General features: G+C 34.7%; 2 protein-coding genes across 4 annotated transcripts in view; one reads left to right on the plus strand and one right to left on the minus strand.

Annotated features, from left to right (window-relative positions):
- Positions 1–13,303, minus strand: part of LOC100869951 (uncharacterized) — a 74,614-nt gene extending 61,311 nt beyond the window's left edge. The window contains exon 1 of one of the 2 annotated variants that reach the window (XM_086914141.1): positions 13,022–13,303. In XM_086914141.1, the coding sequence (XP_086770267.1) occupies positions 13,022–13,189 (168 nt within the window). In that variant the 5' untranslated portion in view covers positions 13,190–13,303. The remainder of the gene's footprint in view (positions 1–13,021) is intronic. The other variant, XM_086914142.1, reaches the window with a different exon arrangement.
- The window catches only part of LOC100869830 (cytochrome P450 6A1), a 30,227-nt gene that overhangs the window by 5,149 nt on the left and 6,296 nt on the right, over positions 1–18,782 (plus strand). The window contains exon 2 of one of the 2 annotated variants that reach the window (XM_086914143.1): positions 15,714–15,900. The exons of the other annotated variant lie outside the window; for it this stretch is intronic. The gene's annotated coding sequence lies outside the window, so the exon portion shown is untranslated. The remainder of the gene's footprint in view (positions 1–15,713; positions 15,901–18,782) is intronic. 2 annotated transcript variants of the gene reach the window in all.

Genomic DNA, 18,782 nt, shown 5'->3' on the forward strand with positions numbered 1-18,782 from the left:
TAGTCGCCTGTAGTAGCGAAAGGGTTAAACAGCCCTCGATCCTGGCGAGATCGGAAATGGCGATCGATGCGCCACGAAAAAGAGTTTCGAAATCGAAGGGTAAAACGGATTTTCTCAACGAGAGACCCCGCTTGCGATCGAAGGGAATTCTCTCGGGCTTCAAACCTTCCCCTTCCACCGAGTATCCATCGTAAAGGTTTCGTTATTATAAACTGGATGAACGTTGCTTTTCGTGTTCAATGTACTGTTCACGGTTCGAGAGTGGATATCGTAATGGGTTGGAAATGTTATTCCGTCCGCCATCTCCATTTTTAATAATAAAAACTCTTCGAAACGAATGTGTTTGAACGTTTCAGAGTATGCAGCAAGATTCAAGGAGTCAAGGATGAGAGGAAATTTTGTTAAAATTATTAAAAAGAAAAAAAAAACAATCGGACGAAACGTATCGCAATAAAATCTTAAACGATTCGTACGATTTTTCAACGCGTATTGAGATTTAACGCGATCGGACTAGGATCGTTCGAAAAATCGAACGAGAAATTCAGGGAGAAATTATAGAACAGGGATGAAGCAACGTTTAGATATGCATGTTATATATATGTGTGTGTATATACTATATAACTGGTCAAATAGAGAGGAACTGGATGAAATTGGGACAATGCAGAGTTTGGAGATGATGGTGGAACTGTGTATTCGAGCTTTGTATAAAATGTTTTCAATGGCTCTGATTTGAGTAATTAAGAGTTGAAATAAATTGGAGGATGGGTGATTAGGGGTTTAACGTATAACAGATTTATAAACAACGTTTGAAAAACTTGTTTCAAAATCAATAATAACGAAATGTTTGTTAAATAATCTCGATATATATATAACAAAACTAAAAAAAAACTTTCAAAATAATTTATTTCACGCTTTTGTCCCAAGAAATCTTCTTTATCGCAAGAATAATACAATCGCCAAGAGTTTCCGAGCGAGACGTAATTTTATTCTATTTATGACGTAATGTATCTCTGAAAGTGAAATCCCATTGGACAGATATAACACGGATGATTAAGTTTACGAAATATGATTAACAGTGTTTATAAGGGAACTTTGATTAACTCATTTGAGACTCCCTCTACGGGGATATTGATAATATCTTCTCGAAAATTACGCGTAAATATTAAAATGATCCCGGCCAATCTGGTGTGATTTAACGAAGTTTGCACACTGGACGGAAATCAATTTAAATTCTCCAGAATTTGAATGAAATTTTTCTCGTTTTCCACATCTCGTTCTCGAGAAATATCGAATTTTCTCGATCGAAATTCGTGTTCAATTCGCCTCTTCCTCGAAAATTGAAATTTCTTTCGAAGCTTTAAACGAGAAAGTTTCGTCTTTAAGGTTTCTTCTTCAAAGTTAACCAACTTTACGTTTGACAAACGTTTCGAAAACGAAGCCTCGAACGAAGGAATCGTATTCCTTTCTTTAACGTAAACACCTGTTTACGTATAATCGTATCACGTATACAAAAACAACGAGACGTTTTTGTACAATCGATCTTTAATAATGCTTCTTTGCTTTTTTAAAATAATCTTAATAAGAAATAAGTAGAAATATATACGATTGACGTATATATGCCTTGATACGTTACACCTGTGAAAAGAGAAATGTTTCGAGCGAGAAATGCTCGAGATTATCTCGTGAACCCGAAGAGAATGTAAGACCATCAAAAGTTTTTAGGAACGGCTTCTCTCGAGAGAAACAAAGGGGGAAAAAGAAAACAGCGAGAGTAAAAATTGCGAGGAATTGTTCGCCTAGTTTTTAAAGTTAAAGGAATGAATTAACGAACAACTTCGATAGAAAAAAGCAAATAAAAAGAAGATTACAAAATTGATAACGATCCTATCGAAATATTCTTCTAGAAATTATCTTCGAAAATGCGAATAATTTTCGTTTAAAAAAAAAAACATCGGATGTTCGAAAAAAAAAAAAAAGGGAAGAAACAGGATGGAATTTGGAGAAGTTGCTCGAATTGTTCGAGAAGGATGCAATGGAATAAAACAGTTTGAAAAACAAGTTTCGAAAGTTACGGTTAAAAAATATGCGGGGAAAAACAGAGCGGGCGAGAGAGAAAAAACATCGAGAAACGTGGGGTGGGAGGGGGGAGGAGGCGACGAGCGACGAGAAAGTTCTATATCGAATGAAGAAGTTAAAGTTTACAAGAGGAATTTTAGGCAAGATCCAATGAAAATTAAGAGAGTGAATGGGAGAAGGGGGAAAGTTTTATGGTGTGATGCAGATGGGAGGGAAGAAATTTTCTTTCAGGATACGAAGGTAAAAAAAGTTTCACGTTCATCGCGTGAACACTCCTTGTTAAATTGTTTGAAATTGTTGGAATTAGATCTAATTTGTATCGTATAATTTGAATTCAAAGAATATATACTGTATTGATCATCAATCTCAATTGTATAATTCGATCTTTTCAACCGCTCAATTTATTATCAAATACACGACATCGTGAATCACGTGTTCGCAATTCATACCGCGACACGTGAAATAATATTCTTGCACGATTGTGAACGAACGAAGATGTTGAAAATGAAGGAAAAAAAAAAAAAAAAAAGATAAACGAAGAAGAGAAATTCTCGATTCGATTTGCAAACAGGGCGCAGAGATTATCCTTTAATTCGCGAAAATTGTTTTCCAATGCGTTGCAAAGTGCCTAATCAAGTCGTTTCGAGCGAGACACGAGTCGTTCAGCTGTTCATCTCTGTCGGTAATATAGGTGCGCTGCACAACTTTCAATCGTACGAAAGATCTATGGAGGTTCGTTTTCAGTCAATGATGCTCGTCGTGTCGGGGATTCAATTTTCTTCCTAAATGCGGAGAGAGAATGGGACGCGTCTAAGATGCTACACGATACAAAACCGTGCCCCTTTCCCAGCCAGAGACTTCGCCTTTCAGCTTTTCGTTAATTCTTAATCCGGTTCCGATTTGCTGCTTGTGTGTACTCGTCGCACGGCCAGGCGAAATCGGATTGAAATCGGAAACAATGTGTGACGAATTAATGATGAATTCTTTTATGTACAACTATTCTTGCTAGATTCTTTTATGCTTTTTCTAAATCTTCACGATTTCTTTTTTTTTTTTTTATTATCTAGTTTGAAAATTCTTTTGCGTAAGTAAGTCGTGAAAATAACTTGTCGATCATTTATCGCGTGAAAAAAATATTCGTGAAAAATTGTGCTCAATGGTTGTTAACTTGTTTGTAAATGGACATAGTCAAACTTTTTACGATACAAAAATTTTTGCAAGCCTATGTATAATTTTACCCTTTTATTCCTTCCTGTTCTGTACCGTGAAAAGTTTTATACGTTCAAATATAAATTTAATTGAATTATTTGCTACTCGTTTGCGTGTATAATGTCAAGCATTGTATGCTATTTTTGTACAATTTGCTCGTTCGAAACAAAAATTTAAAACAAAAGAGTTTTATCCTATATTTTTCGATTATTTTCAATCGTCGTTCAAAATTAGCCAAATTCGTTTATATTTGACAAGTTTTCGCACACTTTTCCCTCGAAAACAAAGCTTCGAGTGGAAAAAATTTTTCGAAAAATTTTTTTCCTTTTTTTTTGCCCTACTCGGTTATCCTAGCTTTATCCTAAACAAAAACACAAATAAATATTTCTTTTCCCAAACGAACGTTACAACTATCTCTGCTCTTTTTGATCGAAGTTAAAATTTCCTATCTAAAACATACGCGAGAATTAGAAATTGTATCATTTTCTTTATCGGAAAAATAAACGAAACTCGATCCCAGATACAAGGCATACACAAAAACTTTCCAATCGAACTTAAAACTTAAAAAAAAAAAAAAAAAAAAAAAAACAGAAAAAAAATTGCTAAACTTTCTCCTGAAAGATGGCAAGAAATATTAATCAGAAAAATTTTTCCAACGATAATAATTAAAAGACACTTTTAATCATCACAAACTTGGGGATCTTTGCAATCCAGTTCCACATCCTTTTCCACAACAGTGAACACCAACCATCGAACCTATACGAGAACAATGACACGAGAAGGGTTCGATCGACACGCACGCGTACGCGGCAAATACAAATTTTCGATTTCTTTTCGAGAGTGGGGAAAAAAGCGATAATTGATCGTTAGAGACTAATTAAGAGTTTCTGCCTTGGTGGATGGGACACGTGCACACCTGTCGTGCTCGCGCTTCCAATTACATTGCAAGAGCCTCGACCTTTTCATTTTCGGCATTCGTGGAAACGGTTATCAAGCGGAATAATGATCGCGATATTCCGGTCAAACGATCACGCGGTGATAATGATTCGGCGGGGTGTACGAGCCATATCTTGCGAGCGCATCAAAAATTAATGTCTTCCGGCCGTATACCGCGATAAGTGATGCCATTGGCTCGAGATTCGATGCGATTAACGCGAATTATCGACGAGTCGACATAGTTTTAGGGAGCATAAGGAAGAATTACGAGATATAAAGGCTGATGAAGAGTTCAAAATACACATATATGTATATATATAGTGATCTTAATCTTTAGTCGAACAAAATTTTCTAATTTTAAAAATATATTTTTCAAATATCCTGCGTGGAAGTCTTTTTCAAGAGGGAATAACGTTTTTAAAATTAAAATGGTTGCAGAGAGACAAGCATTTTCTATCATTGCCACTGTAAAATGCCGTGTATTTAACCGGTCGCTGGAGTAAAAAAAAAAAGAAGAAAAAAAAAGTTCTTATCCCAGGTTGAAAAGAAGAATAGGTTACCGATTTTAAGAATCAGAAACGGCAAAATCGCTTTTGACGTTTCTATTTGGTTGAAAACAGACTTTGCAAACTTGTTTTCTCTTTCAAGTCGCTTCTTCTCCTTTTTTTTTTTGTCTCTTCCCTTTTTTACCATAGAGACCAGACGCCATGCTTCTACTCCAATAATTCTCTTTGTTGTTGTACCGCAAAAAAGGTGAACAAAAATGTTCCGTAACGAAGATCGATAATGCAAGGTTCTTGTACACGCGCGCCAAAGAAATTCTTCTTTATCGATAAACGTGAGAATACGTGGCCCGCGTAATTTGAAAATCGCAAAACACGCGGTGAACTTTTTCTTACATCGAAAACTAAAATTAAGGGGAAACAAAGTGGTGGAGAGTTTTCGTTTATTATCTCTCCGACTGAAATTAGAAAATGCAACGGACAACGGGATGCTAAATGAATAATTAGATAAATTCATTTTAATAATTCGATACTATTTCGAAAATATCGTTATTCAAATTTGTTTGATAACGTATCTTTTAAAGATAATTTCATAAATTTTATAATGATACCACGCATTTTATGTAATAATTAATGAGATAATTTTGTGATAAATTTTTTTATGGTAAATGTGAATAGCGTTGAACAACTATGTTCGATACAACTATAAACTCAAGCGACGTTAATAACTCTCTTTTGATACTCGCGATACTCTAACGACACTTAACACGCTTCTCGACAACACACCTTTTATTTCGTCGGTGCAAAAGAACAATGACACAATTGTCAGAGAGTCACTCTTTAGGTTATGAAAAAACCAATTAATCTGCTTCTTTCCTCTTTTTTTTTCCTTTTTTTCCAGAACGTTTGATACATAGAAAAAAAAATTTGTTTAAACATTATCGATGAAAAAATTGTTATCATAATATCGTGATTATTATTTTCGAATTTATTCTTTATTTGTTTTTTTAATAATTTTACACAATGCGAGATGTTATTTCTCTCGATGAATACTCCATGTTACTGAAAATTGGAATTCTAATAATTTTTAAGAGTTGCCTCTCCCCGTTTCCATTCCCCTTTTCCACCACTTTTTCTTTCCTCTGTAATTATCTCCATACGTCGATTGGGATAGTAATTTGCTTCCGAAAAAAAAGATCCAATAAAAGTATTACTGCGGATAAAATGATAGATATAATATCGAAGATTTATGCTTGGGATATAATTGAAATTCATTTCGCGCAATGCCAATTTTTTTCAATTTTTTAATACCTAAGAAACAATAATAAGTGTTATTAAATTTTTCGAAACGATTCATTCATTTCATTCAATCGTTTAATCCGTTCAATTTCTATGGAAAATACTCAAAGCGTCCGTCGAAAGTAAAGAATACAATTAATATAAGAACCGATTTTAAAAATTACTTTTATTAAATAACACTTTATATTACAAACATTATTCACCTTCTCCATTTATTTCATCTCTTTTTATCTCCTATCCTATCCTTTCACGTATTTACAAACGTTACTCCTCGCACATTTTAATCGCAATTTAATCTTGCTTAAATTCATCGTCGAGTTCCACTACACAACCTAGGCGCGAGTGACATAAAAATTTCTTACGTTTCCTTTCGAAACGCGCATTTCCCTCCACAAGAGAAATGCAACTTTAGATTCGCAGTTACGCGGCACAGGTTGTCACAAGTGGGAAACACCGTTTATATGAATGGACATTTTAAAAGTTACGAGTGCCCTCGCTTATGGTCCTCGAGAATATGCGACATCTCGTGTGGAACATACACACACACATGTATATATATACTTTTGCTCGTGACAGTACGATGGTGTTGTTAACGCGGTGCCGTAAATCTTTTGCCCCGCGCCTTCCATCTTCTCGAAACTGCGCGACAATTTCGAATTTTACGAATATACTCATTTCCCGACCGAGCAAACTTCGTTGATCCTCGTTATTATTACAATTCGGTCACAAAATATCCCTCGTTCTCACGATTTTTCACGATTTCTATACGGATCCAATTCGTCGGTTGCTAGAAATCTAGTTCGTCATCGCGACCGGAGGGGTTGCGCGTTAAAAATTAGCAGCGAATAGTTCTGGTTCCAGAAAGAAGGAAAAAAAAAACCTCCCCAATTCCAAGAGATACGATACGGAAAGGGGGGAGTGAAAGCATCTCGAGAATCATCGATGGGGGCGAAAATTCCCTCGACGCCATTTTATTGGAATCCGGTCCGGTGAAGATATCAGCGAATGCTTTATCCCCTCGGACTATGCCGAGCATAATCCCGGGAAATTTTCTAATCCGCGAAAGACGTTGAAAATTCCTCCGCCATCCGTAATTCCATTTATTGGAATTCGAGCGTGAAAAGATCAACAAAAAGGGGGTGTATACCCCCCTCCCTCGACGAGTAAAATGGAACGGATCTCTCTCTCACACCCCTTCTCGATAAAACTGACCCACATTCGATGATCGGCGGGAAACGAGTCTTCGAGTGCATCATCGAGGCGTACCCGAGCACTTACACGAAAGACGAGAGGATGGCACGAAGGGCTGAGCTTCGATTCGATTCGAGGTCGTGCACTCTTTCGTTCGTTTCGGTGGTGGGGGGAGAGGGGAGAGGCGAAAAGGAGAAGAAGAAACGAGAACTCCTCGAGCGGTAATCACGATTAATTAAAGGCTTTACAGCTAACTCGAGTTCTTTACGCTTTCTGGGCCCTTTATGACACTTTCAATGGCTGGCTGGTGGGTCGAGCCGACAGATTCCTTGTGAATTGTCGGTATCGTTGTTTATCGAATTTTCGTGCCCGATAATTAATCGGACCTTATTAACAAATGGAACAATCCAGGGAAGGGGGAAAGGGAGAAAGGGGTCGTAGACTCAGCGTGGCTTCGATGCCATCTTATGCTTGATTTCAAAAGTCGAATCGAAGTTTTAGCATATTTTTAGATTTTTCATTTGCTTGATAATTTTTATATTATAGAGCGGGGAATTTTTCAACGTCTTGCGATTACATCTAAAAAAAAAAAAAAAAACTAATAATTTGCACATTAATAATTGGTTTCGTCTCCTTGTAATATTGATATTTCGAAAGAAAATTATCATCGAATTAAATGATCTAATTTATTGGATCGTTTTGAAAAGAGAAATGAATTAAATATTAGAAAAAACCGATGTTGTAATGTAACAGTAATTTTTTTGGTGTTTTTTTTTACTTTTTCCACGAATTTCTAAAAATCCGTTTAGAAACGTAACTTCGTAATTTATCGTCGATGTAAATGCGTAGACATCGACGTGTCTAAACGACGAAAAAAGAAAAAAAAAAGAAATAAATAAATTCAACTATCGTATTGAATTCGGTTTCGTTTGCACGCGTTTCAATTTTGATTAAAATTACGTTCCACAACGTTGAACAAAATTTCGGAATATAAAAGTTAATTTTCAAGTATCGAAAACAAAGCGAGCAACTTTATTTCCTCGAGGTAAATAATCGAGATAAATTATAATCTTTCGTCGCAAATTTAAACTCCGTGGAAAGAAATCGTATCGAGCGACGTTCCAATCGAAGTAATTCAACGAATCGAATGAAATCAAGCTGGATACATTCGGGGGTGGCGTATTTTTAACGTGATAAAAAAAAAAAAACAACATAATTCGTCAAATTAAAGATGAACAGATTAATGATCGAAGGATCAAAGATGCGGTTCAATTTCTAACGAGAAACAAAATTATAACAAATTTATCGCGGAAATTAATGGAATATTGGAAAATCGAGATATGCGTGCCCTCGATGTCCGATATAAATATATATATATATGTAGGTTACACGGATTGTAGAGTAGCCGAAATATATTAATTGCTCGTGACATCTTCCAACGTTCGTGTATATAGTTAGGGAGAACTCTGTTTATTGAGATAGTTTGTTACACAAAATGTCTGGCCAGTGTTATAAACTTTCTGGACAAGTATTTCGACTCGCGATCTTACGAGCGCACAGTTTAATGTGCAAGTAGTACAAGCAGAAAATAAGTCGTCCCTTGGTGAAAATAAAAATTAAATACACAGAACGGTGTACCACTGTGTACTCGTTGTTAACAGTTAACAGAAAGTTGTTGCTGTTTCAATTATTATTTGTACAAATATCTGTGTTAATTAATTATTATCTTATCATAAAATTCTACACTTTCGTTATAATAATGTAGATTGTCTTTATGTGTATCGTATGCGATTCATTTTTCTTTTTTTTTTGAATAAAAAAATTGTTCGTCCTAATAAATAAAATGCAAACAGGTATTAAAGGCTTAGATATCAAGCGTTTAAAATTTAAATAATTTTGGCAAGGTTTTATCGCACCGAGAATGTGGATCGAGTGCATCATTAGCATAATTTGAGTTTCTAACCGTTTGTGCATCTTAATAACTCTCTTTCCCTAATTATAAAAGATCCTCGATATTTTTACTAAAGGGGACGATATTTTTAGCGGCAGGTTGCTGAATCTACACGTACACACCGTATTAGATATAAACATAATAGACATTTCCAGTGATATTCATTGAACCGAATTTTAGTCAAACACACGTATCTCACGTATCCAGAAAATCGATTTTCTCGAGAACAAAGGATACTGTACGTACGTGTTTTCTGCTTTATCTTTTTTTTTTTTTTTTTTTTTTACCCGTGAAAAATAATTCTTTTCAAGTAGCTTAATCGTTGCAGAAATAATTCGATCCTTGCATTCGATGAAAAATAGATACTATCTATTTTATTCGTTGACATTGGTTATAGAATAAACCTTTGAAAAAACCTATAAATTGAACGATTTAGATATAATAAAATGAAACGAAATAAAATAAATTTATACATGCATATTTAGAAATTAATTGGAACGTATTTAGTATAATTTAACATTTAAAATTCGTTGGTGTATTAAAAATTCATAAAGAAAGCAAAAAAAAAAAAAAAAAAAAAATGGACTTAAAAGAATAAATTACTCGATCCACGTATGCGAATGAATATTTAAATGAAGCGATTAATTCGCAATTTAAAATTTTTCCACGATTACATTCCGCTTTCTTTAGGAGAACCTGTTATGGACAAGAAAATATGTTATTAAACGTTCCAATCTATGGCTCGGTTTCATTGATTTCAACGTGGTAAAATTATTCGTTTAATTCTGTGACAATAGTTCAAGCTGTTTTGCATTTTCGCTAGAAAGATTTAATTAATTAATTCTTCCCCCATTTACCGTATATAATATTATCGATCGAAATCGAATAAATCGTGCATTTTGAAAATGTTTAAACCTACGAATTAAACCGATTGATACAACAACCCTTTCATAAAATCTAAACTTGTTGTCAACTTACTTGACAATTCGAATACTGCCCACTCTCGTTCAATAAAATTTAACTTCATCGATAATATTGTCGATATTTTAAACGAATACCGTCACTACTTTTCGTAAAATAATCCGACATAATTAATCATTAATCAAAACAGAAGCAAGATATCGCAAAATTTCGCGTAAAAAAAAAAAAAAAAAAGGAAAATTAAAGAAAAGAAAAAATAGCCTTTAATAATGAAGCAAATTACGAGTCGGAAGTTGCAACGTGGTACAAGAAGTGGTACAAATTAGCTCGTTTACGATCCGGCCGATGGCGATAATATTGAATTACAAGGAAGAGGAATAAAGAGATGGAAAAAAAGAAAGGAAAGAAAGAAAGAGAGGGACAGAAGCGAGAGATCGAATAAATCAATGGATTTAAAAGATTACGAGTTTGTTCTCGAGAAAGCATCCATTCATTCATGAATACGCCCGCACGTTTTTCCCTCGACCTAATATTTCCCCGCTGAATTTAACAATAATTTATTTGCGAACGCATCGAAACCGTTCCACGATCATTGAATTGCAAAAAGGTCGGGCCGACAAAGGTGTGAAATGAAGAGCAACTTGGAGCCAGAAGCTCTGTCGCGTAAAGATCAAACGGGAGATGGTGCAAGAAGTAAAGAGATGGTGGGTGGGGAAATTCAGATCGTGCAATTTCGAAATCGTGCTCGAGAAATCGAGGAATCGAGGGATGGACGTTTGAGAAATCGAATCGAAAGGGAAGAAACATTCGCGTAGATGGCATCTTTGCTTAATAATAGTAATAATAATAATAATTTAATAATATAATTGATAGCATGAATGAACGATGGAAATAGTTGGTTTGAAAAATTTGTAAAAATTTACGTATGGAACGAACGAATACAGGAATTCTCTTCCTTTTGATAACTTGGATCGATATGTATAAGTTATGAATTCAGCTTAAAAGTTAGAAAGTATAGGTCAGTTGCAATTGGAGTTTCGTTCGTTTCTGAGAAAATTGATGATTAATCGAAGTTTTCCACTTCGATCGATAAACTAGAAAGCGATAATTGTTATAAATAAATTGCAGTGTAAATTGGTGTGGAGATAAAATCGAATGGTATAAACAAATAGAACGTTGTTTTAAAAATATAAGCGCGTTGATATGCGTCACTTCTGCATCACTTGATTTTTATGGAGGGTTAAAAAAGATCTGGAGTGATTAAGTGATTTCGTGACACTCCTGTTCAATGATAAAAAAAAAAAAAAAAAAACAAATAAAAATAAAATGAAATAAAATCCACTGTATCGTAATTCTAGCTTCATTATTTAGAACGCTTTCTAATTCTATTTCCATCCGATAAGAATAAGAATATTTTAGAAATATCTGATCCAAAAAATAAATAAAGAATGAAACGAACTCTTAACGTAATAATTGCAATAACTTCGAATAATATTGTTCGAAATCTGAGAAACATCGTGATCGGAGAACAATTAAAAATATTATCCCATTAACCGCTCTATTCTGGGTATTCTGTTTGATAAGAGGAAATATGTATATATACACGTATATACGTGCATGGTATATAACTCGAACTCTAAAGGGAAATTTCGAAGATTGCCACAACATTCAACATCTGTTACTCTGTTTGAAAGACGCCTGCTACTTAATAGGCTTCGACTGATCTAATTATCTCCGCAATGAAGCATCACGGTTAATGACCACGTAAATAGAGCCGACGTTGATTAAACGCACGAACATGAAAAATCGTATCGTGGATAAAGGTAAAGCAAAATAAATACGCAGAAATTTTGTTCTCCCTTTAATAGTCGCGGAATTACGATAAATATTTGATTAAAAAAAAAAATAATAACCTTTATTAATCGTAACGAGAGGAAAATAGTAATAAAAAAAAGGAGGGGAAAAAGAGAGGAATAATCGATAGACTTATATACCGTCATTACGCGCGTAATTTAAATAATACGTTTTATTTTATCGATAAATAAATTGAAATTCAAGTATTGATGAAAATAATCTAAAATAAAAGAAGCATCGAGCCGATAACGTCTTATAAAATTTAAGAATTCGTAGAATCTATTAAACGTCGATGAAAATAATCGTACAATCATTAACGTGATTAAATATAATTCTTCTTCAACATACGATACGAAAAATACAATAACAATTTTGTAACCAATTTTTTAACCAATTGTAAAAGAATTAAAATCTAAACAAACGAAAAAAAACCAGAGGAAAATAAAGTTCTTTGAATTTAGCGATTCGCAAAATGCACAAATAGAGATTATTTTTTTTTATGAAATTTTGCGAATGCGAGAATAATTAAACCGAGACGAGAAAAAAGAGGCGAGCCGGGAACTCGATCGACATCGGTCGAAGCTCAATTTGTCCTTAATCAACGTCCACGGGGGAGGAAAAAACGGAGCACAGCTGGAAACGTGGTGGAAAAAGCCAAAAACCGTGAAACTCGGCGAAAGGGAGATCAGCACGAGAACAGGGCATTGGCGGGGATACGGATCCTGATCCGCGAAGGGATGTTGCCGTCGCAACCCCCGACCCGTTCACAACACTCAAACTGTTTCCCTTGTCGTCGCGAGAGTGGAAAACGAGCAAAACCGCGTACAGCCGAGAACAAAGTTCGCGGCGGCGGTGGCAGCGTACGTAAATATGAAACTTTCGGGAAAAACTAAACTGTAAAATCAAAAAACAAAAAAAAAAAAAAAAAAGAAAAGGAAAAAAAAAGGATGAAGTAAAAAGAAAAAAGAGAGAGAGAGAAAAAAAGACACGCAAAACACGTATAGTTGCACAAACGTATAAACACCAGAGAACGTGGTTAAAAAACATCCTATCCTAAAAACGATGAAAAATCCTAATATACCTGAGGATGATACATAGAGGTGGTCTTGCCATCTGTTCGGATGCTGGGAGGTGTAGTAGCGTTCGCGGTCGGCAGATTCCTCGGATTCATCGCGATTTCGGGCCCAGGGTGAATCTTCCTGATCCCCTGGGTGCCGGTCGAGGGACCCATGGTCGGGGCCTTCACCATCGTCGGCCGCACCCCGGTGTGTGCTCTCGATTCCCCGCTGTTCCACGGAGCACACGCAAGGAAATAGCGAGAAAGAGCGAGAGAGAGAAAGAGAGAAAGAAAGAGAGAAAGAGAGCAAGGGAGAAAAAGCACGCACGCACCGTGGAGACGAAGCACAGGCGAGAGCAAGCAAAAGCACACTGGCCGCCGCTGCCGCCGGTTCTATCGATCTGTCCTTCTCTCTTGTTGTTCTCCCCTTTTTTCGCGGTAGAACGCGTGAAACGGGAAGGGAAAAAATGAGAAAATTGTCCGTGGTCCTGACGGTAGGACCCCTGAGGAGGACCCGGTTACGGTGGCACTCACCACCCAGCGTCCTCGTCGACTATCTCCACGCTCCGTTCCCTCCCTCGAACGTACATCGTCTCGTTCTGCCGACTTATCCCGACCACGGCCGAGAGCGCAGCGCCACAGGCGGACAGCGAGGGAAGTAGGGGACGTGGGGCTCCGTCGACGAGAGAGATCTCACCGCGAACGATGGAGGAGAGTTTCGAGGTGGGCGGACTGGCCAGGGACCGTTTCATCCCCGTTTAAAATGAATGATGCGCGAATGTTTCCATTAATTCCGAAACACGGCGAAAGATGGCTCGCGTGTGTCGTAATAATAGTCGTGGACGCGCGTAATGCTTCGGCTTATACGTACCGTGATCCATTTATACAGAGGGTTTTAAATATTCAGAGTGAGATTAAAAAAAAAAAAAAAAAGAAAAATTAGCGTAGCTCGTGGAAATTGGATTTTTGGATCGCGTTGAGCTTAAGGATTCGTAAAGATAGGAGAGAATTTGAATTTGGAATTTATGATAGTTTAATAAGGTTAGAATCCGAGTCGACTAGATAGATTTCACTTTGAACGAAATGGAAAATCTTGGAAACGGACCAAGAATGATTTCTTTGCTTCTTGATAAATGATGTGTAAATTTTTTAATTCCAAAGGAGTGGTTTAAGATGATACACGGTACGCGGTAGTTATATATAGATAAGACACGATACTTTCACGTTTTTTTACGAAATAAAGTAGAGTGATCATAGCACTCAAGAGGATTTAAATATTTAAGGATTTTTTGATTCTACTACGAACCTTGCGATGTACACGATAGATATTGTGTACTGGATCGTTGTGGATGAGTTTAAGGAAAGTGGAATGTTGGAATTTGTTTCAGAATAGTATAAGTGGAATTTGTAATAACTAAATAGAATATGAATATTTCGTGGTAGATAAATGTGCAGAGTTGTAAAGGTATTTTTGGTATTTAATATATTTTATTTAAAATTATACGTGAATAAAAAGATGGGATTTGCAATAATTAAATAGACTACGAGTATTTTAATGTAGTAGATTAAAAATATATAGAATAGAACTTTGTTTACATTACGATCTTTTCCTATCTTTTATTTTTCTTATCGAATATTTGTCTCGCTTGATTTCTTTGTGGATTGTATTCTTTGCAATTTTTATTTTCACAGAAAGCGAGCTAGTACAGAGGAAATTTGCGTTGAACAGGTGTCAGGATTTATGGGTTTTCGGATATGAGCGCAAAGATCGAAAAGGAAATTGTACAATTGCGGTGTATGCAGAGTTATATAAGATTAGAATTATAGGTTAGAATTATGAATTGTATTAAAATGTACGCGTTAGAAATTGTTTTAATATTTTAATTTCTAATTTTTTTCTAATGCTAGTATTATTGTGTAAATGCGTTTATGAAAAAATAGATGCAGAAATCCATAAAGTTTCAAATACAAATATAATTTGTTAAATATAAATCGTATTGTATAAAAATTTTAATATTATTAACAATTGTTTACCAACTATTTCTTTAATATTTCCACGAACTAGATAAAAAATTATTCGAAAAATGGAATATATCAAAACGTAACCTATATATAGAAAAATGATACGAGCTTGATCAAATATATTTTTTCCTTTGCTTCAAATAAATGAATAAAACATTAATCTATGAAGCTATTATATTTCTTATTCATCAGTATCTCTAGTATCTTTCATGTATACTTCAACATATTTTCCACTTTTTTCATATATATATATATATATATATATATATATATATATATATTTCAATAAATAAAATTCCTTTCTTTAATATTCTTTAATATTCTACATTTTATTTAAATCATAAACGCAAAAGATAAATTTTGCAAACAGATAAACTTAAGAAATAAAATTTTTATAATTTTAAGCAGAAATACTCTTCCTGTTTCGCAAATCAAAACAATTTATTATCCCAAAATACCATCACAATACACGATTTTATCATATGAAAAAGTTAATTCGCTTAATAAATAAAAATCTCCCTGTACAAAACGTGCATTCATCGTGATAGCGTTTTCGTTATTCCGAGAATGGAAGATCGTGACGAAAAAGAAAAGTGTAGGAAAAAAGGAAAAGAAAGAAACTGGGAGAATGGAATGTCTCGAAGGCCTCGATCATGGTGGCGAGGATTGAACACGGTTCGTACGAGAATTTCAGATTGTGGAAGGGAGGATGGTAGTGGATCCATGGAAGAAATCGTGATACTTGTTAACCAGCAAGGAAAGGTTGAACTCGAGCCTCGGATCGTTTGTGCCAATACTTTCGTAGTCTTTTAACTAGCGGTAGAAGCTCAAGGGAAATCCAAGACTTCCAACAGAGGGAATGTATTTACGCTTCATCGAAGGTAAGAATACAGTTTCTTGTCTTTCGAATATATAGCCGCATGCTGTTACCTTTTCGTTTTTTTTTTTTTTAAAGATAAAATTGTAAAATCACACGTACGATTTAAATATTTTTACGAGATACGATACGATTGAAATGAGTGTTATGAAATTGAGTTGGATTCGCGAATGAATCGCGTTGAAATTAATTCCATCTCCTTGGAATTCCTCCAAGTCGACTGTTTCCACCTGTGTAATGAGGTAATTGCACAGGGCATTCGATAAGGATGCTTCCTTCGACAATGTAGAATTAACGAGACTCGGATTGGTGGAGAAATTATATAAGATATCGATTGGTTGATATACATGCTTCTTCACATCTTGCTGAATAACATTATAGAATTTGAAAACATGAAAGATATATATTTTAAAAATAATTGCAACAACGAAGACTATAAAGTGTTATTCGTTAAATAAAGTAAAATCTTTGAAAGATTTATAAATATGAAGATTTTTTTTAAAGCCAAACAAATGCCTTTCGAAGATATATCCTTCGATATAATAATCTCCTCCTAGTTTTAATGCTATTGAAACTAGTTAAGGAATAAAACTGATTAAAAGTAGTCAGTGAGTAAAACTTTGTGAGTTGATAAAAGTTTACTTCTTTCAAAATAGCAGATTAACAGCATCGCTATTATTTATGGATGGGGCGAGAGTAATTTTAAATTAATATTTCACATTAAATACGACATCATATTTAATAAAATCACTTTGTGAAATGCGACTTCAATTTATAAACTCTAACGTTTAAGTAGGATGCAGTAACTAACCATTTTACTTGAAATAAATCTAACTTTAAAACTTCTCTATTCTAAAAATTAGAAAATGTGATTTATCAAGTTCTGGTTCGGTTTCATTGTGCACGCGCAAATGTCGATAAATGTTAAAATATTAAAGTTGTCACAAGTTTTCGAGAACAATTGAATCTTAAATTGAAAAAAAAAAAAAAAAAAAAAAGAAACAACTGAATGAAACCCACGTGAAAACTGATGGACACCCACATGTCAATGAATATTTATATACGCGAGAAACGGAGACCATTTGAACTTTATCCGATAAGAACCTACGTAATAATTCAATTTCGCTATGATGCTTTAAACAAAACCCCTAGGCGAATGAGAAAGAAAGAAAAGAGAAAGAAAGAAACGTTCGTGATAAAAACCATGCAGAACGATCGATCGTTGCGATTGATTCAGCTCTCATCAAAAGAAAGAAATATTCTCGCTAACGACAACGTCATCGCGTTTCGATAAAAAATACAGAACGTATCGCGCGACGCCTACGAGTTGACGGATTGGCAATCTGGAAAAAAGCGTATCAGACGGAAGATATAGCGGTGGAAGGGAGTAGAAAAAGGGAGTAGAAGCGGGGAAAAAAAAAAAAAAAAATAGAAAAAGAGAATCGTGTTTTACGTCATCGACCCTCCACGGAAGAACTGACGCCCACGCGAGAAATGGATGCGTACTCTTATGCTTATGAAAAGGAGGAACATCTTTGTACAGAGCTCGTAGTCAGTCTAATTCAAACAGATGCTAGCTTGTATCGTCAAAAATTCAAATAGTCTCGTTGCCTGTAAAATCAACGCGATAAAATTCACGATACATTTTGCATTGAAAACTTATGACATTCCGTTCGATATGATGTGAGTTATACGGAAGCCAAACTGGCCGAGACTGTTGAGAATAATTCATTTTTAAGAAGTAAAGATTTTTACTTATTATACTTGACTTATTTATAAAATATCTGTTGTATATAAACAAGATCAAAAAGTTTCAAAATCTAATTTAAAAAAACTTATAAATCTTAACTTTGTCGAATTAGCTTCGATATTTAATTTTTATAAATGCACAAGAAATTGTTATTTCTTTATGTAAAATTAAGATAGAAATAATTATATTGTGATGATCATAAGATGAAAAATTAAATAAATAGAATGATAAATATCGATAATAACGTAGCTACGGTCGTAACTTTTCGTTCTACAGCGTTAGAATTTTTTTATACTATGTATTTATCCAGCGCGCTTGCATTCGCGTGATACATGGCGTTCAACGAATCGACAGTCCGTTTTCTGCGCTAGTTTTTGTTGCTGTGTACGGGTAAACAACCCGCTCGCGAGTTTCCACGACTGTTCGTGACAATCGAAAGATGTATTATCTCGTTTCGTTGCTTCGGTTCAATTGTTGGCAACGATATAACGATTTTCCAACGCCGCGATTCTCTAGTTTTCTTTCGAAAACCTTTCCATATTACAGGATATTTTACATAAAGATCAAACTTTTTACGGAATCAAATGATATCTGATATACCGACCGTGCTACAACTTGTCATCGACAGTACTGACACACAAACGAGAAACAGAATAGACATAATATCTTATGGAATTTTGAATCACGTATTCTGAAATACCGACCTTAACAAAGAACGTTTCTTGCGCCATCTAGAACGCTATAATCTAAGTATGTACGCAGAATTGAAATTATATAAAAAAATTCGTACTTATTTAGTTTATATATTTTAAAACTGAATGTTAACTATCTTACTACTGTTAACTACTTTAATAAATTCAGTTAAAAAAAAAAAAGCACTTACCTCTGTTCCATAAAACGTTAGCTGTCATCGTGACGTCTGTATTGAAAATCCTTTTTTCCAGTTAAAGCGATCAGCTATTTGTCTGCGCAAAAAAGTCAAATCTTTAAAATAAATGTATAAAATATATAAAATTAAATTAATCGTAATCTAATTCAAATTCTATTTTAGAAACTCTCAATATGAGTTAATGGTAACTCTAATTGTCAAATTGACATAAAATAAAAAAAGAAGAAATTATTGAAAAATGATTTTT

The sequence above is a fragment of the Apis florea genome, unplaced genomic scaffold (assembly GCF_048593485.1).
Source record: "Apis florea isolate Af1SG1 unplaced genomic scaffold, ASM4859348v1 contig_3585_pilon, whole genome shotgun sequence".
Taxonomy (NCBI): domain Eukaryota; kingdom Metazoa; phylum Arthropoda; class Insecta; order Hymenoptera; family Apidae; genus Apis; species Apis florea.